This window comes from Artibeus jamaicensis, unplaced genomic scaffold (assembly GCF_021234435.1).
Source record: "Artibeus jamaicensis isolate MK-2021 breed Jamaican fruit bat unplaced genomic scaffold, CSHL_Jam_final scaffold_833, whole genome shotgun sequence".
NCBI lineage: Eukaryota > Metazoa > Chordata > Mammalia > Chiroptera > Phyllostomidae > Artibeus > Artibeus jamaicensis.
In genome coordinates this window covers 7,183,599-7,211,219 of record NW_026522056.1, presented here as the reverse complement: position 1 = coordinate 7,211,219, position 27,621 = coordinate 7,183,599, and the positions used below count along the sequence as shown (strand labels likewise).

Genomic DNA, 27,621 nt, shown 5'->3' with positions numbered 1-27,621 from the left:
TCTAGGATAGCACTGGCTGAGCAGCTGAATGCCTCCTGAGCACAGGGGATTATAGGCCAGAAGATTTAAAATAAAAGGAGAGCAGACACTGGCTCTCTGGCTCTCTTCCTCAAGGATGCCAGGGTGATCCTGCTACGGCTGCCTGCATTTCCCAAAGGACGGTATTTTGGGTGGGAGAAGAAGCTCCAGGCGCAGTCTAGGACTGGGCTGACCTGGCAGAAGGTGGCAGGGTTATTCTTTGGATGTTCCAGAGGGGAGGAGCTGTGAGCTAGAAGCCTGCCATTCCTCCAAAATCAGGTAGCCTTTGTATCTTAAGTTGTTTTAGTTTGTAAACTAATCCTATAGAAAGAAGATAAAAACTAGTAAAGGAACTCAGGAGTTAGATTTTAGTCTTAAAAGATAGGCTTAAGTGTAAGTGGAAAAAGGTGTAAGTAGAGTTAAAGAGTTTAGCTTAAGCGACTGATGCTTATGGAAAGCTTTTATTCCAAAATTGTGAAACTTTTGAATAAACACTGATTTCCTTTATCACTGAGCTTTTGCCTCCAGAATTTTGCCTAGTAGGTGGTGGTGGGCAGCAGGATTTCACTTGCTGCTTTGTAACAATAGGAAAGAAATGACCTCTTGGATAGTGGCTTCCACTGACTGGTGGGTTGGTACCAGAAAAGGGGGTCATCATTCAATACAGCAGGTCCTGAAGTCAGCTGTGGTGCCACTTGTCTGGTTTTGCCACTGTTCTGAGCCTGAAGCTGACATAAAACTGAGGTCCAGATGTTCTCTCCAGGGAGGAAGGGCCAGGAAAGGAGAAGTTATCCTGTGGGCGAGGCTCTCGTTTTCCCAGTTTTGCCCCCCATCAGACATGGGAACTTCAGCCATGGTAACCATCTGGACCTGGCCGTGAATTGTTTGGCCAGTGTTTTTTTCCCCCAGATATCTGTCTCAGTTTCCTTATTCTACTTGCCAAGGAATTTTCTTAGCTTTTTATTAACTTGCCTTGAAACCACAACACAGTACAACCTTCCTTGAGGAAAGACTTTCCTTACAAACAAGTAAATTCTGCTCCTTTTTACTTAAACAATCAAAGTATTAAGCATTTGACTGGATGGGCTCTCTCCCAAATTCCCAACTCCTGCATGACTTTTTCTTATGTTGTGGTAATAAAAGAGTAGTGGAGGTAGGGTGGTAAAAAGACCTATATTTGTTCCCATTACTGCTGTGTGCAGCAACCAGCCCAAACTTTTCAAAACAGGAGCACAGAGGCATAACACTGATCTGGAAGATGCCCTGAAGCCCTTTGGTGGCTGTGCTTTTGCCAGAAGAGCTGTGGCTATGGGAGCTGAGCCTGATGGGGACTCAGCTGGTACCTGGAATATGATGACTTGCACGGGAGAGAAGAATAGAGTTTTGAAAGTTGAAAATTTGCTCGGTAAAAGATCATTTGCTGGTGTCTACAGAGCTGAGTCTACTCACCCTGGTTTAGAATTTGCAGCAAAATAATAGATAAGAGAGTTGGAATGGTACAGAATGTCAAACATGAGGTGAAAACACACTGCCAATCAGAATATCCTTCTACTTTGGAGCTTTATGACTATTTTAAAGAGAGCAATTATATGTAGCTAGTGTTAGAAATGCACCATAATAGGAAAAGGAACAGATATTTAAAGAATAGAATGAAAGCCTTTTTCAAAAGCAAGGTTAAAAACTTCATGCACCAGATAATCACAAGAATGTTGTATCTATTTTCATGATATGTATTACCCTAGGATCTCACCTTCTACTTATAGATAATATAAATATTAGGATTGCCAATCTGGGGCTAGCAACTCAACTGGAAAAGCTACATAGAAAAGCATTATACTTTAGATATAGAAAAGAATGTGGAATTCCTAGTTAACATTTTACCCAGAAATTGCAACTCTAAGTACACTGTGGACTTGCATATGGTACTGTCCATGAGCTGTATGCTTTATGCATTATTCACTAGGAGGCCACCTTTTAACACTGATACATTCAAAAACACATTAACTGAAGTGGTATTTGCAGATTATGAAATGCTAACAATATCTTTTCCCAAAACTGTGGAGCTGTCAACACTGTTGGTGTTAACAGTGTGAACTATTACATGTCCTTTAACTTGCTCACAGATTAAAATCAATCAGACTGATAGCCCAAAGAGCAGTGGTGAACATATCTCATTCAGAGGAGGTGTGTGCAAACTTTCTAAAGGAGTTGTTTATATATGTAGTGATTAAAATGGCAGTGCTCACCCACTGGCAACATCGACATAAGTTACCAGAAAAGTATTGGAGGAAGTAGAAACGTGTCTGCATATTTCTTCAGCTGGTGAGATCTAAGTCTCTAAAAAATTACCTAATTTTACAAGGTACCATAAGTGCATCTGGATAGAAAGGTACTCTGGTGTTGGTTTTAAAGTTTGGTTTTATGATGGGGCAAAAATACCCCTAAGAGAAGATTTAAGTCAGATAGCTGAAAAAACAGAAATCTTACACCTTGATAGGAGAAAGTAAAGTTAATGACTTAAAAGAGGATGTAAATATATGCCTGATCATGCTAACAAGAGTTATTGCATTTGTTTAGCACTGAAATACATAATTTGAGGGGAAAAAAACTTATGTCCACACAAAAACCTGTGTCACATGTTTATTGCAACTTTATTCATAATTGTCAAACTGGGAACCAACCAAGAAGCCCTGCGGTAGGTGAATGGCGGTAGGTATATCCTGACAATGGAATAATATTCAATGCTAAAAAGAAATAAGTGATTTGGCCATGAAAAAACATGGAGACACTGATGCATATTACTAAGTAAAAGAAATCCAACTGCATGATATTCTGAAAAAGGCAAAATGATGGATATAGTAAAAGGATCAGTGATTGCCAGGGCATAGGGGAAAGGGAATGGTAAAGCACAAAGGATTTTAGGGGCAATTAAATGATTTTATGTGACACTATAATGGTGAATACATGTTATTATATACTTTTCAGAACCCATAGAAGGAACACCACCAATGAGTGAACTGCAATGTAAATTATGAACTTTGATGGTAACGATCTGTCATTATAGGTTCATCAGTGGTAACAAGTGCACCACTCTGGCACGTGAAGCTGTGCCTGTGGGGGCAGGTTTATGGGAACTCTGTACTTTCTGCAATGCAACTAAAACTGCTACAGAAAATCAAGTCTATTAAGAAGAAAAGAGTTATGTGACCTTAGGTAATTCGTTTAATCTCTCTTATCTGTTTTTGCACACCTAAAGTGATTAGGGTAAATAGATCATTTTTAAGTGCCTTCCAAATCTTCGAGTCAATCACATATATGATCTGCAAATTAATCTGTGAAAGATTAATTAATAAGCTAGGTTAATCTAATAAAAATTTTAAACAAAATAGCAACATGTGTGTAAATGTGGGATAACACATACTACTTTAAGATTATAAAGATGATGATTTTGATGTAACAACTATTTTTACATACTCATATGTTTTAGAAGTTTACAAGTGTTTTCAGGAAATGGCATTGTTTTCTATCTATGATCTTAACAGTAAGTCAAAACAGAAACTATTTTCTGAGTTTCTGGTAACTCTCAAAACATAGGAAACAGGGTAGATGTAGGCAGGACAATACCAGAATAACCTGTTTTTTAAAGAGAGTATCTTTAGAAGAATAAACATACAAAACCATCTAATTCTCCAAAGACAGTCAAAGCCTCATGGATTGCAGGATGAACTCCAATGATTATGCTGATAGACCTGCCTTCCGCCTATTTGTTTGTCCAAATCCACCCAACAGCAGAGTTAACTTGTACGAAATTCTCTCTCTACTCTGTTCTCATAGATTTATGTTATTCTCGTTTAGTATACTTTTCTTTAGCTCTTTTGTAGTAACTATAGCTCTGTGTGTGTCCGTATCTTACTTCACTTGTTAATTTGTAGTTCCCTATAGATAAGATCCATAGCCTTTAATTTTTATATCATAGCACTTAGCAATGTATTTAAAATACCAGCAATTAAAAGAATGAACCAACGCAGTGTGGAGTCAGAGTACTGTTTCGTTAATAGGGTTATACTTAACCCTATGAGCAACAGAATCTCTACTCTATTTTTTGTTCAGTAACCATCTAATAGGCAAACATATTATGAAAGCTCCTTAGATAACAAAATTAAAAAGATTGATGGCACCAATCCTACCTTCAAGGAGCTCACTATTGGACAACTAGGCAAATTAATTATTTGAAAACAATGGAATAAGTATTATATGAATATAAACAGGGAACACAGAACCAAAGACCTGTATCCCCTAAACCCGGTGAGAGGGCTGAAGAGGGATAACAGGGTTTCCCATGGACAGAACAGGGAAGGAAAAGCGGGTACCAGATGAGGTTGTGGCAATACTAGACTTTCATAGGTGAGGTGATACATGAGATAAGTTTTAAGAGATGATTAGTATATATGCAAGTGAAAAAAAAGTTGGAAAATTTCAGAACGAAAAAGATGTGTAAGAACACAGTATGAACATTCACTATTGGAGAATGTACACATAGTTTGGTACAACTGAAGCATAAAAGAACTAAGATTGATTAGTAGGTGAAATTAAACCATAATTGGTTTCAAGAGCCATGCACTGAAATAGTCTCAAATTATTCAGAAAACAAAGGGAAAGATTCTTTAGTTGTTGACACCATCACAGATGTCCCCCATTTTGCCCCTCTTTACCCAGTCCTCACCCCCCCAATCCTGGCCTTTGCCACTTTGTGGTCTGTGTTCATGGCTATGTGTATATGTATGCCCATTCTTTGGTAAATGTTGTCCAGTCAGCCCCACCCACCTCCTTTCCTTTGAGATCTGTCAGTCTGTTCCATGTATCCATAACTCTGGTCCTATTTGGTTCATCAGTTTATTTTGTTCACTAGATTCCCCTGTAAGTGGGATTGTATGGTATTTGTCTTTCTCTGGCTTATTTCACTTAGCATAATAATCTCCAGGTCCATCCATACTGTCCCAAAAGATAGGAATTCCTTTTTATGAATAACCATGTAGTAGTATTCCATTGTATAAACAGATGACATCTTTTTTTGTCCACTCATTTACTGATGGACACTGGAGCTGTTTCCAGATCTTGGTTATTGAAAATAATACTGCCATGAACGTAGGGGATCACATATTCTTTCTGATTGGTGTTTTGGCATCCTTACTATATATTCAAAGCAGTGGAATTGCTGGGTTAAACAGCAGTTCCATTTTTTATTTTTTTGAGGAAAACAGTCCATACTGTTTTCCACAGTGGCTGCACCAGTTTGCATTCTCACCAGCAGTGCATGAGGGTTCCCTTTTCTCCAAATCCTTGCCAGCACTTGTTATTAGTTGATTTATTGATGGTAGCCATTCTGACATGTGTAAGGTGATACCTCATTGTAGTTTTAATTTTCATCTCTCTGATGATTAGTGACTTTGAGGATGTTTTCATATGGTCATGTGGCCATTCATATGTTGTCTTTGGAGAAGTGTCTATTCAGGACATATGCCCATTTTTTAAAATCAGATTGTTTGTCCCCTGATATGAAGTTGTGTAACTTTTAAAATATATTTTGGACATTAACTGCTTATCAGATATGTCATTGGCAAATATGTTTTGCCTTTATGGGCAATTAATATTTGATAAAGGAAGCATGAACATACAATTGAGTAAAAACTGTCTCTTCAATAAAAGGTGTTGGGAGAATTGGACAGGTACATGCAAAAAAAATGAAACTAGACTACCAACTGATACCGTAAACAAAGATAAACTCAAATGGATAATAGACTTATATGTGAATTGTGAAAAAATAAAATATAAGCAGTAATCTCAGACATCTCTCATAGCAAAGAGAAAGGTTTTAAGCACAGAAAGTTTGTAAAAGTAATTCATTTCTAAAATAATTGGCAAATATTATGGGATTAGATTTGAGACAGACAGATAAGTTGCTGATTATTATTATATAATATTTCAATATTAAATGGCAAGGGATTGCAAATAATGGTACTTGGGTTGGAAATAAAAACAAACAGGAGAACTATTAAGGCAGTAAGATTGGCAAGATTGGTGTTCTGTTGAATGTGATGGAGAGTGATTTCTAGGTCTCTAACCAGGTAACTATGGCAACAGAGGGGCTAGGGCCAGCTTCACAGATATTCAAACTGTGCAGTCACATGGGGTCTTGCATGCAGAAGGGTTCCCAACTAGGCTTAATGTTCTAGTGTCAGTGTCTTGAAATCCTTAATAAATTTTGCAAGGGTGCTTATTTTCATTCTTTACTGGAGCCCTCAAATTCTATTGCCAGTTCTGAGAGATACTATTCATCAAAGCATGGAATAGATGAGGAAAATGAGCTTTGTTCTCATTATTAGAAAATAAGTGACAAGAAGGGCTTCGATTCTTCCCTAGGCTGTGTGCTCTCTGCTCAAGACCTTAAGCTAGCTGCTGGAGGTTTCATAAGCCTTTGCCTCTGCTTTAATGGAAGGTATCTAGTATATGTTTGATGTGTTAAGACATTTCAGATGAAGCATTTATAATGTTTTATAAAGCATTATAAGATGAAGATGACAGGATAGACTCAACTAGAAACAATGTTGGGAGTCATTAGCCTAGAGATGATGGCTGATGTCTTGGAATAGATGAGATCATCCAAAGAAAGTCCATACTGTTTTCCACAGTGGCTGCACCAGTGGTACATGCCTTGAGTTGTTAAGAGTGATGACCTTAAATTGTCTGTGCTCCAGTCCTGACTCTGCCACTTACAAATGTATGACCTTGGGCTTTTATTTAACTTTTCCAAGCTGTAGTTCCCTCAAATCAATTATGGGAATAGTAATAGTACCTAACTCGTGGGGCTACTGTGAGAATTAAACGAGACATTCCATAGGAGATGCTTACCATAGATTTAGCACAGAAGAAAAATCAGTGATTAGTTATTAGGTTTTTTTTTTTTTTTTACTATTTTAAGCACAATTTAACAAGAAGGAATACATGTCATGGGAGAACTTGAAAAGAGAAGAGTGTTTTGTGTGTGTGTGTGTGTGTGTGTGTGTGTGTGTGTGTGGTTTTTTTTTTTTTTAAAAGGAGAAGTAGGCCGAAATCCAGATGCCTGAATAGTTAATCAAGGAAATGACTAGAAAGTCCTATTGAATTTATGAACAAAGAAGCATTTGATAAGCTGGGTGGGAACAGTCTCAGTGTACCAGTACTCTTTGGGCTGATTGTTTTTGATAATTCAGCCTTTGGATTTCATCAATTTGAAACTAAAACTACGTATATCTGATGCAGTATCTTATTTTGATCCTTTTCTGAATACTTTTTGGTTCATTTCCAAAAAGCCCTAGTACCCAGTTTAGGAGAAACAGAACCCTTGTCGTGTACTGATACTAGGGTGACTCATGGGAAAGCTGATTATAGAACACAAGACTATGGAATTCCAACTGTTACCACTGAGAGGAAGTTCATGAACAAAATTAAGTTTGAACTACTTCCTCTTGGTAAATAAGATGCAAAGCAGAGCTTCATAGCGGGTATGGTCACTGTAGTCCTTGTTGCAGGGGTTGTGCTTAAAGTGGACCACAGAGACCAGCACAAACCTCTGTCTGGCATTAAGACCCCAGTTCTAAAAATGTAGGGCCCACAATAAAACTCTGACCAATTATTCATTTAACAAACATTTACTGAGCTCCACGTACTGAAAGATACAAAACTCAGTGGATGTGGGTTCTATAAGGAGCTTACAATAACAGACAAAATGAGAGAAATATATTAGTAACAATCAAACCAGGTAGAACTTGAAATCTGATGTAAAGAAAGTCCAAGGTGATTGTAGAATTTTGCACAGCTAGGAAGGTGCTTGGGGGCCAGGTGATAGACATCTTTAAATGCCAGGCAAAGGAAATTTGAATTTTATTTAATTTACAGTGAGGAGTTCTTCAAAGGTTGTATGGCAGAACCCGAGATATACAATTGACCCACAAGTACCATGGACCTAAATCTGGGGAACAATGAATATCAAGACTGAATACACAGACTTGGGGACCTGGGCACAGAACTGATGGTTATGATCAACAAAAACACATAAGACCACTGGGGCAGAGAGACAGTTATAATAATACTGCAAATATTTATATATTCAGGGCTGAAATAGAAAAATAGGGTATAGTAATTGAAACAGAAAAGATAAAGTCAGAATGGTAGGAGAGAAAACTAGGAAAACATGATATTAAAAAAGGATTTATAGGAGGCATAGGTGTAAACGCTGTGTTTCCTCACACAACCAAATTTAAGAACAACAAAGATTTAGAAACAAAAACACAACCACAACAGACAGAAAATTGAACTGTACTGAAGTCTGACAACAACAAACCATTCATCCAGACTGGTAAGAGGAGTGGCAATGGCAGCCAGTGGAGAGGGGTCGTGTCAGGAAAAGGCAGTGGTTGGCAAACACAGGACCAGGGAGGAAATGAGCAAACCCAGTAAGGCTCACAAGGCAGTTGGCTGACTGCGGACACATATTTGCATGCAGATAAACCAGGCAAAAAATGGGCAATGAGACAAACTGTGCAACTCAGGGCCCCAGTGATGGGAAATAAAGCCTAAAAGCACGGATTGAAAAGGTGCCAGCTTGTGGGAAGCAGCAGAGGGGACTGAAATCCAAGAGAGTGTGGAACCAGCACCATTGCTCCCTCTGACCCTGCCCCCACATACAGCATCACAACCCAGCAACTGGGTTGCCCTGCACTGATGAACACCTAAGGCTCCGCCCCTCATACGTAACAGGCATGACCTGACCAAAAATGGCTCAGTCAGCAGAACAAATCAAAACCCCAGAGCCAATAATTTTAAGCAACCAAGAGATAGCCAACCTATCAGGTGCATAGTTCAAAACACTGGTGATCAGGTTGCTCACAGAACTGGTTGATTTTGGTAGCAAATTAGATGGAAAATGAAGGCTACACTAAGTGAAATGAAGCAAAATGCACAGGGATCCAATAGTGATGGAAAGAAAACTGGGACTCAATGAAGTGGACCAGAAAGAAAAAAGAAACAACCAAATAGAAAAGAATAAAGAAACAAGAATTGAAAAAAATGAGGAGAGTTTGTTTTCCCCAAAAAATCTCCAGGACATCTTTAAACATTCCGACACCCAGGTTATAGGGGTAGCAGAAGGGGAAGAGGAACAGCAATAAGTGGAAACCTTATTTGAACAAATAATAAAGGAGAATTTCCCCAATCTGGCTAAGAAAATAGACTTCCAGAAAGTCCAGGAAGCTCAGAGAGTCCCAAAGAAGTTGGACCCAAGAAGGAACACACCAAGGCACATCATAATTACATTAACCAAGATTAAAATGAAGGAGAGAATCCTAGAAGCAGCAAGAGATAAGGGGACAGTCACCTACAGAGGAATTCCCATCAGACTGTCAGCTGATTTCTCAAAAGAGACCTTACAGGCAAGAAGGGGCTAGAAAGAAGTATTCCAAGTTATGAAAGGCAAGGACTTACATCCAAGATTGCTCTATCCAGCAAAGCTTTCATTTAGAATGGAAGGGCAGATAAAGTGCTTCTCAGATAAGGTCAAGTTCAAGGAATTCATCATCACCAAGCCCTTACTATACGAAATGTTAAAGGGACTTAGCTAAGAAAAAAAAGATAAAAAATATGAACAATAAATGGATAGCAAATTCACAGTTATTAACAACCACACCTAAAACAAAAGCAAACTAAGTGGACTCCTAAAACAGGAGCAAAGCCACAGAAATGGTGATCACATGGAAGGTTAGCAACAGGGGAGTTGGAAGAGGAGAGCGGGGGAGAAGGTACAGAGAATAAATAGCAAGACTGTGGGGAGAAAATAGGGGGAGGGCAAGAGTAATGTGGGAAATGTAGAAGCTAAAGAACTTATGACACATGGACATGAACTAAAGGGGGGGAGGTAGGTGGGAGGGGGTGTTCAGGGTAGAGGGGAATGAAGGGGGGGGAATGGGACAACTGTAAAAGCATAATCAATATAAAATATATTTATATTTTAAAAAAGGATTTATAGAATGGGGGAAAGAACATCACAAAATATCTTGGATAAATTCCTACAGAAGTAGAAAGAGGTTTAGTACTGAAATTCTCACTTTTTGTTTCCCACTTGTTAAAAAGCCAAGTTGCTAATAGGTAATAGAGTGGAGAATCTTATGTAAATTGGCCTGGCTTACTTACAGTGAGAAAGTTCTGGGCTCAGAGGCAGCAAGTTAGAATTCTAGTCCAATTCTGATGTGAAATCCCAGGACTGGTAAGTCATTTCACTCCCATAAATCTCAAATTTTTCATATATTTAATGAGGATGTTGAAGTAGATAATTTATTCTATCATTCTCCTTTCACTTCTGATAATTTATGCTTTTAGAATCACTTCTGATTCTATGCTTTTACAATGTTACAGTAATTTTTTGAGAGGGTGTAGAAAAGTAGATGAAAAATAATGACTAGCACAAACAAAACTAAGTCATCTTTCAATCCGAGATTGCAGGAAAGAAGATGATTAAACAGATGAAGTTTGAGAAATTGCATTCAGTAGGCATAAGAAACTGAACGTGGAGACTGGTTGGATATTGGGCTGAATGGAAGTACATAATTGAGGATGTCTGTGAGGGGTTTTTTGATGAACCATGAACCAATTAGGCTATTTTTGACATGCAACCTACAAAACTTAACCCTCCATGGGAACTGTTAAATGAATTATCAGAGCACCTCCTTCTCTTAGCTTTTATATCAAATTTATAGAATGGGAGGTGAGAGAAGCCGTGGATAGATAAATTAGCTTCCACATAAATTTGTTTACAAGCTTGTGACAAGCTAGGTGTATGGACCATTGGACAAAAGGCAGAGTCTTCAGAATTCTCCCAGGGCAGATCCATAGCCTGGAGTTTACTGCTCCATATTAAAGAGAATTCAAACTGTGATGGCCCCTCTGAGAGTCGACCTGGCAGCCTGATTTAGTGAACAGAGCGGTGGCTTGGAAATCAGGATACCTTAACTGTGGTCTTCGCTCTGTTATTAATTAGTGGCATGAAGATGAACAGGATTTTTCACATGGGTGTGCCTTGGTTTTGGAGTCTGTAAAATGGATCTGGTAGTATCTACTTCATAAGCAAAATCTCTCATTTTAGTGACAGATTCTCAAAAGATATTTTTTTTAATTTTATTTAGTTATTTTTCAAGTCAAAAGATATTTTTGATAAAAGTCGAGGATTAAATCAAATAATCTGTTCAGGCTCTTCTCAAGGTTGTTAGTATCTACTACTTGTCTTGTTAAGCTTAACAATATATATAGTCTTCTTTAATGGGCTCAAAGACTTTTAAAATTATAAAATATTGTAAAGTAAGTCAAAGCAATTATAATCTTAGAATATATTGTTCAAACTACATATAAAACACTCCTGAGGTTCTGATACGCATCGAGTCCTCCTTCCCACTTTACTCACTACCAGTCACTGAAATATCTATCCATGTGTCACTAATTTCTGGTTTAAATAGTTTTTTCCTTTTGGATGAAGACCCAATTGCTAAGGTTCATTATGGATCCTATCAGGGGTTTTGCGATGAGCCATAACCAATTTGTCTCTGGGCCTAAAACCTATCATCTCATATTACACATCTATGAAAAACACTGAGATTTTTTTTCTGAGGTGTTTTTTTTTTGCCTGCTTATTTTAATAAGCAGTCTAGTTGTTTACTCAGCCTGGTGTCCAAGAAAGCTCATGGCAGTCTGGAATTCAACCTCTGGCCAAGGTTCTCTCCTGCTGCAACAGTACTGCTCAAACAACTGAAATGCAAAAATGCTATTCTGAAGTTCCCTTCACCTGGGTCTTTGACATATTTGGAGCAGGGGGCAGTTGTCTCTTCAAGTAGCAGCTGCAGTACAGATACTTCAAACAAAATTATGGAACGTCAAAGTCAGAATTTAAAGACAACACTGTTGTTATCTTTAGGAAGATTTCACATTTCTGAAGATTATGGGTTTCTTCTTCCAAATCCTCTGGTAAGCATGGAGCCTTTGATCAGGTCAGAATAAGTTTATTGAGATGCTGGTTTGTTTGTTTGTTTGTTTGTTTGATGTAGTGATTAAGAGAATGCAACACAAATACCAAGTTGTGGATGTAGGAAAAATGCTACAAATATGCAATGCATATTTATCAACAAAAGAGAAGCAATAGCTACAGCAGAGGAGAGTCCAAATGGAATGTTTTCATGTCAGGGTTTTTTTTTTTTTTGTAATAGATTGTCAGTTTAGTAAACATCATAAAATCTAGTAGTTATAGTTATATAAAAAAAAGACAGAACTTAGAGATAAGTTATATAGGCAAATCAGTTTATCTTGGCTAGCTAGCGGGACAGCAAAGAAATCACAAAGGACCTTGAGTGCTTTCAGGGCTGGTAGGAGAAACTAGATATTTACAGGAAAGTGGAAGAAACTGTTGAGAAAGAATGTATGTGTTTCTTAATTCTACTTACAGTTCAACCTATAATGTAATTGTTCCTCAGTTAACTTTGTCAACACTCTTTCCTGTTTGAATGTGGTCTGAGGCCTATGATGTCGTAAATGTAAGAAATCACAGAAGTTACAACCAATCCCTTTTACTTTTGTGCTAGCTAAAGTCTGGAAGAAGTGACTTTCCCAAAGTCATATTAGTGACAAAAGCGAAACTAGTACCACTTTTTAAATATGACATTTTTTTCAAATACCACATCATAAATAAGGGACAAGACCATTCAGTTTAAATCTAAGGATCTAATGTTACTGTCATTGCAATAATATTATATCGAAGTTTTTCCTCCCATAAGCATAAATTGTCATTTAACTGTGATTAAAGAATGGTCTGGAATTTAATGAGCTTTTATTGAACACCTATTCTGATGCTTATTTACTTCGGAGTGTTATTAGAAAAATACAGATGAAGGTAGATAGGATACATTCACTGGTTTTAAGAGAGTTAAACGCTCTCTTGTAGAGCTGTTAGTTGTGAAGCCAAGTAACACACCTGCAAGTAATTTGAGCATTAAAAGAAAAAAAAGTAATAACTTCAGTGTGTTATACAGAGTAGGATTGTAGCCCTTAGTATTGGATGATATTCTCTGACACTGCTGCTAGGATCACGATGACCCCAGACTCTCCATTTATGAGGAATTGAAGAGACCCCCATGATGTGAACCCTTCAGGTGAAACCATGCATCAGTCCCGCTAACTTGCACTTACAGCCTCATGGTACCTTCAGTGAATCACCAGTAGTGCCTGGCCCCCAGTTTTCACACCTACTCAATGGAGATCTGGTGCCACCCCCACATACTGGATTGCCATGGAGCATGAAAGCACTTTGATAAATGGAGTTGAAGGACTAAGAAACCAGTTCTCCTGACCCTCAGTCCATTGCTTGTTAAAAACTCCATTCTGTGTATGTAATTTGACTCAGGAATATTCCCATCAACCCTAGTTCACAAGGAGGAAAAGGCCCATAAACCAAGAAGGTCTTACTGGATTAAATATGTACCCTGAGCTGAGGAAAAATATTATAAAGTATGTAAACATCATGGAGAGCCACAGTTACTGAGTCCCCTCTTTGCTGTTTCTTTTTCTTATAAATTAAAGAGAGAGAGAAACAACAAGAACAACATCAGGTTGGGATAGACTGAGGCAGAGCATATTTGCTCTGTGGTTCAGTTGGATATTATCACTAGAAATTCCCATTCCTGAGGCCATGAAAAAAAAAGCCCCTGAAAAACTGGGTTTATTTGACCATAATTACATGCCAGATTTCTAAAAAGAAATGTAGTTGTTTGTTTCAGTTTTAGTTTTCTGTCATTTTTCATGAGAAGTTTAAACATCTCCCTTTCTGGGAAAAGGTTGGTGAAGTAGGAATCCACCCCTGGTCACTCCACCCATCAGGAGAGACTCCGTCATCAGGGTCATCAGGCAGCAGAACTGGTGTAACTGATCAGAAGGGAAAATACCAGTCACTGACTGTGCTAAGAGCATGAGTAGGTTTTGCTTTCCTTTAGTTTCAAGCTGGCGATGGGCAGGCTGCTCTTCATGTCATCTGGCCCAAAGATGTTTTTTCAGCAAACTTAGTTGTGTACTATAAATATTTACTTCCATGTCTTTCTGAAAAAAACAGTCAAGCTATTGAATGAGCAAACTTTCTGGCTTTGGGGACAGGGGAATGACTCAGTGTATGTCACTGTTTGTATAAGACTCAGACGTTTCCAGGGTCCAATATTTCAGTACGGATGTTGTATACATCTCAGGCTCATGTCTATATATATGCCACAAAAGTCTTTTGGAAGATCATGAGTGAGTATGTGTGTGTGTGTGGTGGTGGTGGGGGCAGTTCAGGGGAGTATATTTTCTTTAGATATAAAGAACATGAGGAGCCCTGGCTGGTGTAGCTCAGTGGATTGAGCATGAGCCTGAGAACCAAAGGATCGTGGTTCGATTCCCAGTCGGCACATGCCTGGGTTGCAGGCCAGTTCCCAGCAGGGCATGCACAAGAAGCAACCATACATTGATATTTCTCTCCCTTTCTCCTTCCCTTACCCTCTAAAGATAAATAAATAAAATTTTAAAATCTTAAAAAATATTTGTAAAAAAAAAAAAGAACACGAGGAAATTAACTTTGCAGGAAAGGAGGGACCAAGTCAATTATGGCAGGAGATTAGATTGGAGTAGAATTGAGAGACCTTGAAAGTTAGCCTCAGGGACTTGGCTTTGCATATAGGACATAATGCAACTGGCATTTGAAAAATTTCCTAGCAGAATGTTAAGTGCAGGATGGGTTAGAGTGGTGGTTCCTGGACTGTACCCCACAATTGTTTTTGGGGGGCAGCTTTAGAAAATACTGATGCTACAGCCCTACCCAGAACAGTTAATTCTGAATCTCTAGCCTAAGCAGCTCAGGACTTGATAATCACGGAACACCTAGAAGATGGTTCAGGTCCAGATGAGAAACAAGGGCTCCACTTAAAGGGCTGGGCATGGAAATAAAGGAGCCGTGGTCATAAGAAACACTGAGAAGGGTCTTGGAAGTAGTGCAAGCACAAAAACAAGGGGAAGGAGGACTTTTAAATGTTCCATGGAGCCGGAGGAAAGGACTAGTGCAGATAGTCACAGGAATATGGGAAACTCTATTCCTTATAGTCATCAAACAACCATTTAGGAAAAATAAATACACATATCTATACTCCTGTAGACATTCAAAACACTTAATAGAAGCAGTGGATTTCAGCTGCTTAGAAGGAAGAGTAGCAAAATAATTGCCACAGGAGGCTATAGTTTCCTGATAGAAGTTTTAAACAGAAAAAAATTCAGATATTTCCCTGAAAATTGTCATCTCTGCTAGGATCTGGAGCCTGCCCTCATCATATTGAATAGGAATCTGAGGCAATGATAGCAATATGGTAGAGACAGAGACAAAGAAATCGGACTTATTAATCAGTGTTAATTGATAAAGAAGGAAGTTTAAGGGGTATGGATTTCTGTTCCAAAATTTAAGAACCAAGAAAGATGAGTAGAACCAGAGGGGAAATGGCCAGACAGGCATGAGGAGAAGAGGGAGGATGGACAGCCAGGATAGTTCTCTGGAAACCAGACTTTCAAACAATGAAGCACCTTAGAGTTTCCTTACTCGGGATATTTTGAAACAACATGGAGACAGGTGAGCTGACAGATCCTAAGAAAGGATGAAGGCATAGGAAAATTCACACCTGCTACTTCTAGTCAAAATGAGGCTCAGGAAGTATACCAGTTTCCTCCAGCTGTTGTAGGAAATCACCACAATTTGGGTGGCCTACAACAACAAAAATTCATTTTCTCAGAGACGTGGAGATCAGAAGTCTGAAAGGGGGCTGTCCACAGACCCATTCTCTCTCCGAAGGCTCTAGGAGAGAATCCTTCCTGCCCCTTTCATCTTCTTGTGGCTCTGTGGTAGAATGATTTCACTTTCTGCCTTCCTCTTCACATGGTTTTCTCTGTGTCTGTCTTTGCCCTCCTGTCTACGCCTTCTCTTACAGGGACACTTGTCATTGGATCCACACTAATTCAGGTGCTCTCTTGTGATCATGAACTAAGTTACATCAGAAAAGGCCCTTTTTACAAGTACGGTCACATTCAGTTTCCAAGTGGGTATATTTTGGGGATGGGGGAGGTGTAGCACTCAACCCATTCCAGGGAGCCAGGTAAAAAGTAAAGAGTTAGAGGAACCTGGGCAATGCGAACAAAAACTTTGTTTTGCCCTGAGATTCCCAAACCTGACCCTGTAGGCATGAGAGGGTGGAAGATGAAGAGTTGGAGTCCAAAGTGTAAAGTGGTTAAGGAGGCACGTGACACCCACCAATGTCATTGACTGGTTTTGTCACACAATGTTAACCCACGTTCACCAGTATGATGTTGATATGATGAAGATAATTAATATCTTATGCTAGCAAATTATAGTTTTAAGGTGAGAAGAAAGCTAGAATATGAGACCTAGTGTAGGCAAAGGGGCAATTAATTTAGCCCACATAAGCTCAAGTCCAGCCCTGTTTTAGTTAAGCGGGAGTCTTCTCTCTTGCATAAATTCAAATGGATAAACTAGAATCATGTTTCTGAAACTGTGGCCTGTGGAATGGAAAGAGAAAAAAGGAGCAAAGATGTTCTTGAGAGTGCATAAGCACTAAGGAATTCAGAATATTTATTCTCTGATATGAAAACAAAATTGGTATGTTGCAGTGATAACTTGCAACTGATATACACTTTTGTACAATTTTAGTTTCTTCATTTTTTTTTCATCTGAAGCTTTTGAATCCTTGGGAAATTATTCTCTGGGAATTATGAGTATCTTTTATTTAAGCCACTTTTATATATTACTCTAGTGGAGAAATAGTAGATAGTCAATATGACAGATTCTGATTAACAGCAAAGGCAGAGTTAATTACAGTCATACTAGTTTCTGTTTGAATTCCAGCTAGATCTCTGATCCGTTTTAAAATTAGCAGGTGATATTTAATCTCTTTGAGCCTTATTTTTCTTTTGTGAGAATAAAGATTCATTGACATGCTATTGGTAAGCAGGTAGAAAAATCAATAAAAGTTAGATATTATAAATATCTAAAAGCCCTATATAATTCTTACACTCTGGTTATAAACTCAGGTTAATGAGTCCCATATATTAAAAATCCACTGTATAAAATCTCACTTCGCATTTCTCTTTACTGATAATTTATTTTATTATTAATCTTTAGAAATTCAAAGACTACTGACATATGATGACTTATTATATGCCACAATATTCTTATGAAAAAATATTCTAACCATGGCAATTTTATTATTACATTAATGGAACTATATTAAATAAAAATTGAAAATGTTTAAAAATATAAAACTAATTTTTCATAGCTCCACTGAAAAATCAAAACACCTTTGATGTTTGGAGACACATAATTTATCTAAGAGTGTATATGTCTGTATGTGTGTGTGTTTGCAAAATTATGAAGTTGTAGCCTTATTGCACATCCAAATCTATTCTGCACTTTTAAGTCAAAGCTATAAAAAACACTTTTCCTGAAATCAATCAGTCTAAAGATAACTTTCATGGTTGCATCAAATTCCATTTGTATGATAATACACTGAAATTTACATAAATTGGACATTTGGTGAATTTTAATTTATTCTCTTTATAAATAAAATGAATATGTAAAACTTCGTGTTTGTTCTACCCTCAATGTTTTAATTCAAACCACAAAATTTCTGTATGTTGTCCTAAAAATAACTTGTAATCACAATCTAAGTCTCAGAACAATTATTTTAAACCCTTCCCCACCTTTCATTCTAATTTCCAAACATTTGCTCTGTTTCTCCAGAGTCAAATTACCCTCCCCCAGTTTACTCTTCCCTCAGTGTTTTTGGCCATTTATTCATTATTTCAATATAGTGAATATTTTAACTACTTTCTATGTCTAAGGGCACTAAGGTAGTGCTTATGATACAGATGTGAATAAGACCAATGTGAGCTCTGTACTCCCAGACTGAAGACATGTTGACAAAGAGTATGAGATGAGAACAAAAATATTGGGCACCCTACATGGTCTAATTAATTTGGTACCAATTAGAAGTTATTTAATATTTGCCCAGTGTTCATTATGACAAAAGATTGAGCTCTCCTGCCAGGTGGAGAGAGAGGTCAGAGAAAATGAACTACTCTCTGTGATAGATAATATATCAGAATTCTTGAGGCCAGAGAAATTTTAGGTGGTAAGTTTTTCATTGCATTTTTTATTTTCTACATGCTTATTGGTCTACTTAGGTTTCCTGTTTCTAGACACACACACAAAAAGATCTTTTACAATGGAAATGTGGATTCAATTCAGATTTTCAAATACATTAGCAAAACTTATTTACACTGTTTTCTTCTATTTTATTAAGAATTGAGTTTTGACTTTCCTGTTATAGACCCTTTGTAATATATAATAATATAAAAGTAGCAATTGCTATTTAGTTTTTGCTCACTTTGTTCTAGACTTTGTATTAACCTTAACTACACTTTTTTGTTCTGCACCTCTCAATAATCTTCACTATTTACAGATGATTCATTTGATAATAATGAATTCAGCCTTTTCTCTGAAATATACATGCTAGCTGTTCATCTGTCTCTACTTCCAACCTAGTTCACTCCAGCATTGTTTCTCCTCTGGATTATTGTCCCCCACCTTGTCTCTTTATTTTCATGCTTGCCCAGCTGTAAAACATTCTCTGCACAGCAGTGACTCTTCAAAAATAAAAATTATACCCTGATACTTTGCTCTTTAAAACTCTCCAGTTGTGACTTCTGGTCAAGATGATGGCATAGGCAGATATGGCTTGCCTCTTTGCACAACCACAACAAAACTTCAATTAAAATATAGAACAACCATCACTCCAAACCATCAGAAATCAAGTTGAATGGAAGTCTGACAAGTACGGATTTAAAGAAACCACGTCTATCCAGACTGGTAGGAGGGGTGCAGATGCAGAATGGGCTGGTCCCACATCCATGTGTGGTGTATAAAAATTCAGGAGGGATATCTCAGGAACAAGGAATCCTGGTCCCACACCAGGCCCCCCAGCCCAGGGTTCCAGTGCCAAGAAGGTAAGTCCCTACTACAACTTCTGGCTGCAAAATCCAGTGGAGATTGAGTCAGTGGAAGAAACTTCTAGAGCCCCAAGCAGTTTTTCTTAAAGAACCCACATACCGACTTACCTACACATATTTACTTCCTCCTTGCTCCAGCAACAGGGTGGTGGCTTGAGGGGCACCAGCGGTTTGCATGGGGGAGCTGAGGTGTATGGCATCGAGGCTAGAAGAGGCTATGGTCCCTTTTCTGGGCCCTCCTCCCACAGAGCTGGCAGACCAGTGTTGTATCAGAGACTCCATCAAATTGGCTAACACTGTCAGAGCCCACCTTGGAGATCCCCAGAGACTCTGTCCCACCCATATCATGGTCTCATTCAAGCTGCTTTTCCATATGAATAGCAGTCATGGCTCCCGCTTCGCAACTTCCTAAATCTTCTCAAACAAGCAGCAGCTGGCCTCACTGACCCCAGGCTTAGAACTAGCCACCTAGAATCACAGCTTGACTTTGCCTGGAAATCTCCAAGCCCAGTACTGGTAGTAGCCATCTCAGATTGCTTTATAACTCAGGCAGGGTGCCCTGGGCAAAACACAGATGAGGGCTGACCTTGGCTTGCAATACTTGGGAAACCCCAGGGCCAGCACAGCCAGTGAGCAGCTACAGACCACTTCAGAGCGTCACCAGCCTGTACCTGCACAGCTGATCCTCCACAGAGAGCAGAGGTTGGTGGTAAGTGGTCACAGCCAATCCTTGCAGCTGACTGGCCTGGGAAAATCCCTCCCATTGATCTGCCAAGAGTAACCAAGGCTTAACTACAAGAGGAGAGTGTACTCAGTCCACATGAAGGCTGCACCTCAAATACCCAGCTTGGGTAATAGGAGAAGCTGTGCCACTGGACCCCAGAGGACACCTACTCTATGAGGCCACACTACCAAGACAGGGAATTAAAATGGTTCTACCTAATACATAGAAACTGCCAAAATGAAGAGACATAGAACATGGCCCTAATAAAAAAACAGATCAAAACTCCAGAAAAGAAACAAAACGAAATGGAGATAAGCAATCTATCAGATGCACAGTTCAAGACACTGGTTATAAGGGCACTCAAGGAACTCAGTGAGGACCTCAACTGCATGAAAAAGATCCAGTCAGAAACAAAGGATACACTAATTGACATAAACAACAACTTACAAGGAAACAACAGTAGAGTGGATGAAGCCGAAAATCAAATCAATGATTTAGAATGTAAGGAACCAAAAATAACCAATCAGGACAAGAAGAAAAAAGAATCCAAAAATGAAGATTGTGTAAGCAGCCTGTAGGACAACCATAAGCAAATTCATAGGGATTCCAGAAGAAGAAGAGAAAGAGCAAGAAATCAGAAATCAATTAGAAAAAAATTATGGAAGAAATCTTTCTTAATTTGGTGAAGGAAATAGACATGCAAGTCCGGGAAGCACAGAGGTTTTCAAACAAGATGGATGCAGAGAGGAGCACACCAAGACACATCATAATTAAAATGCTAAAAGTTAAAGAGATGGGAGGGGCATTGTGGCAGAATGAGTGAAGAGGCGAGGGGGTTAAGAAGTACAAATAGGTAGTTACGGAATAACCATGGGCATGTAAAGTACAGTATAGAAAACGGAGTAGCCAAAGAACTTACATGCATGACCCGGGCACATGAACAAAGGAGGGGAGATTGCTTAAGGGATTTGGGGGTGCTGGGTGGAGGGGGACAAAGGGGAAAAATCAGGACAACTGTAATAACATAATCAATAAAATATAATTTTAAAAACCTCTCCAATTGCTCTTTAGAACAAAATCAAATGTTTTAGTGTAGTCTACAATCCTCCCCCATGCTACTTACCTTTCTCTTCAAAATCATCTAATATCTCTTTCTCCTCACATTAAGTTGTTGTAATGTCACATTGGCCTCTTTCTATTGAAACTTGTCTTTTATTTCTTTTAAAACCACCTACTTCAAATTCTAATCTCTCTGAAACTTTAAATTCTAATTTTTATGATATTAAGATTTTCACCTAACTTCCCTTGTTGATATTTGTCTGGTTTATTTTTACTCAAACTTTTACACTTTCTGTGGTATTTTCTGCTTTTTAAAAAATTTTTTGAATTTATTGAAATGACATTGGTTAATAAAATTATGTAGGCTTCAGGTGTGCAATTCTGAAATGTATCATTTATAAGTGTTATTTTTTTAATCAGAAGTTTTAGTTAACCTGTATTGATTTAACAAAGAGTTTATTATTTCTATAAATACTTTACTGTAAAAAGCCTATTTTCTTTTAGGTTATAAGTCTGTTGAGAAAAATTATCCAAAATAAAACAAAAGGATGATTTTGTGTTCATTGACTACTAGCCTGGAGCACTAATAGTCTCACTCTATGGTTATTTAAAGCATGTATCTTACATGCTGCTTACAATTGGTTATGGCCCAATCTTTGAAGTTACAAATTAACTTGTAGATTTCTATGTGAAAGAGCTGAAAATGATTTCTGTTGAGTAGAAAATATAATTCTAAAACTTGTGATTGTATCGCCCTCTAGGACTTTAATAAGTTATATCTTTTTTTTTTTACTCTGCACATCTCAATTTACTTAAAAACAATTTTTTATTGTTGTTCAGTTACAGTTGCCCCCATTTCTCCCATTACTCTCCCTTGCCCTACCCACCCAGGACCTCCCACATTCAATCCTCCCTCCTATCGTCCTTGTCCATGGGTCATCTATAGATGTTCCTTGACTTGACCCTTCCCCTTTTTCCCCCTGTTATCTTCTTTCCCACTGCCCTCTGGTCACTGTCAGTCTGTTCTTTATTTCCATGTCTCTGGTTCTATTTTACTATCTTGTTTGTTTTGTTGATTAGGTTCTGCTTATAGGTGAGATCATAGGTATTTGTCTTTCACCACCTATTTCACTTAGCATATGCTCTCCAGTTCCACCCATGCTGTCATGAATCTTTAACCTAACAATTTGATTTCAACATTGTTTTAATTCTGCAAACATTCACTTTACCATGTCCTCTCAAAACAACTGTGCCATCCAGCTAATTTCTTCATTAATGATTGAACTACTGTATTTTGCCATGTATAATGTGCACCCACATTTTGTGTGTATTATACATGGGATTATTATAGCTATTATTATACCTGTGGTAAGTAATCATTATACCCATGTATAATGTGCTTCCTTATTTTCCCCTCAAAAATCTGGGCAAAAAGTGTGCATTACTTTGGACTCATGTTTTATGTTGGCTTTAGTCATTTTTTTGAAAATTATACCTTGGCAGATGTAAAAATCTAGGAAAAAAATAACATAAAAGAAAAAAAATTGGTTTTAAAGGAAAGCCAAATATTTTATATTATTCTTGTCCATTCCACTCTTGGTATCCTGACTAGTGGATTAAGGGAAAGAAAAACATGTAAAGTATCTTATTTTCCTATCCCCTGCACCAGCCCACCAGCCCTCCACCCCTCTCCCACATCCCCACCATTCTCCATGTGTTTTTTCAGAGAGGTAATTGAAAGTACCCTGGACTTTGAGTCAGAAGAACTCTGCATCAGAAGAATGTTGACCTGGCCACTGACCAGATGTCTAACCTTGGCAAGTTACTCAACTGCTCTGGGTTTTAACTTCCTCTATTTCAAAAGGGAAATGATGAGATAATTTGTCCTAACTTGTAACATGTACAGCACAAGTATAGATCCATTGAAGATATAAACATCAACAATAAAACTGGAAATACTGTAAAAGAAATAATGTTGGGATTGAAATAACTTCCTACGCATGATTTAAAAGCAGATGCATAAAGAAAAGCATTGGTTCATTTGATTACCCAGTTATAATTGGGTGTTTTACACACATGCATACAAAATGCAAATGACCAAAGCATATGAAAGCACATTCAAGTTTACCAATAATCATAGAAATGCAAATTTAAATAATAGAATGATGCCATAACTTTATTAAATGTTGAAATGATTATGTTTGCCCTGGCTTGTGTGGCTCAGTGGATTGAGCACCATCCTGAAAACCAAAGGGTAGCTGATTAGATAAACAGACAGACAGGGCATGTCCCTGGGTTACTGGCCAGGTCCCCAGCAGTGGATGTGTGAGAGGTAACCACACAGTGATGCTTCTCTCCCTCTTTCTTTCTCCCTTTCCCTGTCTCTAAAAATAAATAAATAAAATCTTTAAAAATTTTTTAAATGATTACATTTCACAACTAAACACTAAATCACAAATATCAAAAAATAAATAATTATATAATTTTAATGCAAATAATGTAATACATATCATACCTTATAAAATGACAAAGGAAAAAATTTGGTAATGTTCAATGTTGCTAGAATCATAAACTGCCACTTTATATGTACAACACATTATAAATATAATTATAAGTTCATGCGATATTTTTAGTAAGAAAATCAAGAAATAGATTTTAACCTGTTCATGTGTATGATCTTTAATGCAGCAAATCCATTTTCTGAAATTTGTCCTAATAATGAGAAAACATCTAAAAACAAATGGATGAAGGAGATTACTTCACACTTGAAAAAATGATAAGCAATTGCTAATAATTATTAACAGAATATTACAATAGTATACAGGCTTTAAGACAAATGTGATATATATGTAGCAACCAACATTAAAAGATAGGCTATTTAATGAAAAACTCATCAGATGAAACTGTCTTCTACACCGTAACTTAAAAAAAATCTGTCAATCAAAAAGTAATTTACAGAATTCAATACTTTCTTCAGTCTCCAGATGAAAAGCCAAAAGAAAGAGTGCATGTTTAATGGATTGTGAAATATTGTAATAGGATGCAGCCAAGGGGGGCCCAAAGTAGGAATTTGTAATGGGGTCCAGAACTCAGAGTGTCCAGGAAATATTTAAAAACATATATATATGATGTCCTTGCCCCCACAAATCTGAGCTGAGGGATGGGACACATGGAGCAGGCCATTGAGAGCTGTTTTGCATAGCAACAGCTTTGCGGATAACCTCTAGAATGGTAATTTAACATGTCTATAACCTTTAACTCATTTCATGGATACATTAAACAGCTGTGGCCAGGATTTCAGCCAAGAGGATGGGAGTTACTTCAACCCAGGCTGTAACTGGGATGCAACTCCCCCTGGTTACAGAGCCTGCATAAAAACTTGGAGATGAGTGGCATCACAGGGCCACACCTGCCCAGACTTACTGTGGCAGCCCAGTAAAGCTAGAAAAATATGGGAAGGCTGGCAGCTGTAGCCAATTGTGGGAGGAGTCAGAAATGGTGTGGCAGAAGGGTCTTTTGGGGACCATGTGGCTTGGGCAGAGAAGAACCTCTATTTTTTTCCTCTGAGATATGGTACCCTGGTCAGGCAGAGGGGGAAGGAAGTGTAGGGCACAGGTTTGTCTTGGCCTGGCAAATGTGACTCAGCTCTGTATGGAAAACCTACAGGTGTGAAGTGGTGGGCAGAACCCAGACTTGCAAACCGAGTTTTCCTGTGGGAATCAGGCCTGGAAAATGCTTACAAATTGTTATGGCTTGCTCTTGCTAAAACTCCCTCACCCTGGTCTAAAGCAACAAATGTGCATTGTCTATCTTCAAGGTAATTTCCAAAGCCTATGTGAGCTCTCCCAAGGACAGAGCTAATCAGCTCATTGCCATCCCCCTCTGCATGTTATTTTCATTTCCTTGATTGTACCTAGAATGTAGACAATAATATTCTATGTGATAGATAATAAATCTTTCTTCGATGTAAAACCCCAGGAAAACAATAAAAGCCTATCTAGGCAAGGGTCGAGGCACTCCTCTCTTGAGGGAGTGGCCGAGGCACCGTAGGCACTCTCCCCTTGAGAGAGCAGCTGTGCCGTTCCCTCTTTCCACACAGGATTGTTGTCACCTGTGCATTGATTCTCATCGTCAGCCACAACAGGCGGACTCTGCTAGACAGGGTCTGCCACAAGGAAGGACTGTGCATTTGTGGGTATTCTAAGGGACTTTGGAATCTCAGTGAAGACATTAAGTCATTACTCTTAGGTCTGTATCACTCTTTAAATAAATAACTCCTTTCCTTTTCACCAATCTCTGGCATTGAGAGATATTTTTTCCTGGTGGCAGACAAGGCAAACCTAGTATGGGGTGGGGGACCCCGGAGCACAAGTGTGGGTCCATTCAGTAATAGTATATCGTCTCCTGCCCCAGATCTGTTCTGTAACAGTATCTTTAAACCCTTTCTGATCATTTTCGAGGTCCCCACAGCAGTGCTTTTCAAGCTCTTAGGTACATCAGCTTCACCTACAGAGTTTGCTAAAACACGTACTGCTAGGACCCCTCCAGAGCAGGTCTGGGGTGGGGGTCCCAGAGTTTGCTTTGCTACCAAGTTCCCAAGTGATGCCCAGTTGCTGAACTGAGGACCATAGCTGGAGAGGCCAGAGGCTCTCAAAACACAATTTCCTTGTGTTTGGGGGGTAATACAAAAGTCCAAAAACTAGAACTTATTAAAGATGGGAGAAGATGAAAAAAAGAAGGAAGGGAAAGACTCTGCAAACCTCACAATCTAAAGGAAAAGAAAAAGTAAATATTAAAGACTAGAGCAGGGGTGTCAAACTCATGTTCACCAGGGGCCACAACAGCCTCGAGGTTGCCTTCAAAGGGCCGAATTTAATTTTAGGACTGTATAAATGTAACTACTTCTTAGCTAAGGGCAAGGAGCTGGGCACTGCTGCCGGGTAGAAACAAGGTGCTGGGCTGGATGAAGCCAGGTGGAGGGCTGGATTGGGCCCACGGGCCTTGTGTTTGCCACCTGTGGACTAGAGTGTCGCCTAGACTGCGGCAAACTGTAGCATTTACGAACTTCCATACGAGTCAGGAAGCGGAAGTCAGATGCTTAATGTAATTCTCAGGACAGGGTTCCTTACCTAGGCATCGAAGAGGCAAGCACACAGGTGATGATTTAGTTACGACTTCTTTTCTTAAAACCCACTTTAAAAGACCTGAATATTACAACTCTGCAATATTACAACTTTGACTTTTCTTTATGAAGGCTATATTTTATTGTTTCTGTAACTATATTCAATTTTGTTCATAAAACATATGCATCATATATTTAAGACAAAAAAATTATCAGTTCAGTTCACTATAAATCTGTCTTCTTTCTTATCAACAGTCTTAACTCTTCTCTCCAATCACTCCCTCCTATAGTCAGAGTATAAATGGCTTAAGTTTCTTTTTTAAAAACATATTGTATTTATTTATTTTTTAGAGAGGGGGAGGGAGAGAGAAAGGGAGGGAGGGAAACATAAATGTGTGGTTGCCTCTTGCATACCCTGCACTGGGGACCTGGCCTGCAACCCAGGCATGTGCCCTGACTGGGAATTGGACTGATGACCCTTTGATTTGCATACCTGAACTCAACCACTGAGCCACACCAGCCAGGGTCTAAGTTTCTCATTCTTGAATGACAACAGCTCTCAAACACAAATTTCCCCTTTGCCTCTGCCTATGGCTATCCTAAGAGCACTTTATACTTTTGTCCTTTCTTTCCTTACTTCTGTAGCACATTAAAATTTAAGCCCAGCTTCCATGACCCTGACCTAAATTTCTATGCCATGTATATTGAAAGACTTCCTAGTTTGGGGGTATTTTTCTCCCAAAGGGGACGAGCTTATTTTAAATTTTCAGTGACGCATTTGACTTTCTGAATTCCCTAGTTCTGTAAAATCCCCTAATTTCATAACTGCAGGGTAATTTCCTTAATTGACCTTGTATAAATGTCTCTTGATCTGTATTACTGGATTCATTTCCTCTCTCTGCCTCATAAATATCTCCTAGAGTGCTGCCCTGGGGCATCTTCTCCTTTCCTTAGCAACTTCCCCTAATGACCTTTTCTATTTTTGTGGGTTTTACCGCAATGTGTCATTTCTATAGTTGTGTCTGCTAGTTGTATATTTCTAATATTAATTCTCTCCTTCAAACTGTATATCCAACTTCCCAGCATACAAGAATATTTTGACTTTCCACAGATATTTTAGGCTGTATCTATCTAAAAAGATATTCACTATCTTTAAGCCCTCTCTTTGATTTTAACCTGAATTTCTGTTTCAATTTGTGTTCCCATCAATTCATTCAGTCACCTAATTCACAAATATGCAAATCATCCTCATCTCCTTTCCTTCTTAACCCAGAGAAACAACATTCAGTTGTGTAAATTATATTCCCAAAAAGAAGGCCCAGCCCTGGCTGGTGTGACTCAGATGGTTGGAGAGTCGTCCAGTAGAGCAAAAATGGCAAGTTCGATTCTCAGTCAGAGCACACATCCACGTTGTGGGTTTGATCCCCAGTCAAGGTGTGTACAAGAAGGCAACAAAGTGATCTCTCTCTCTCTAAGAAATGAAAAAATGTCCTTGAATGAGGATTCAAAAGAAAAAAACAACAACAACAAAAACGAA

The 27,621-nt window shown here is 38.5% G+C and overlaps 1 protein-coding gene across 2 annotated transcripts in view; it reads left to right on the top strand.

The window, feature by feature from the left end:
- Nucleotides 1-11,801: 11,801 nt before the first annotated feature.
- The window catches only part of IDO2 (indoleamine 2,3-dioxygenase 2), a 51,465-nt gene continuing 35,645 nt past the window's right edge, over nt 11,802-27,621 (top strand). The window contains exons 1-2 of one of the 2 annotated variants that reach the window (XM_037166888.2): nt 11,974-12,063; nt 22,689-22,779. In XM_037166888.2, the coding sequence (XP_037022783.2) occupies nt 22,744-22,779 (36 nt within the window). In that variant the 5' untranslated portion in view covers nt 11,974-12,063; nt 22,689-22,743. Of the gene's footprint in view, nt 12,064-22,688; nt 22,780-27,621 lie in introns of both variants that reach the window. The other variant, XM_037166889.2, reaches the window with a different exon arrangement.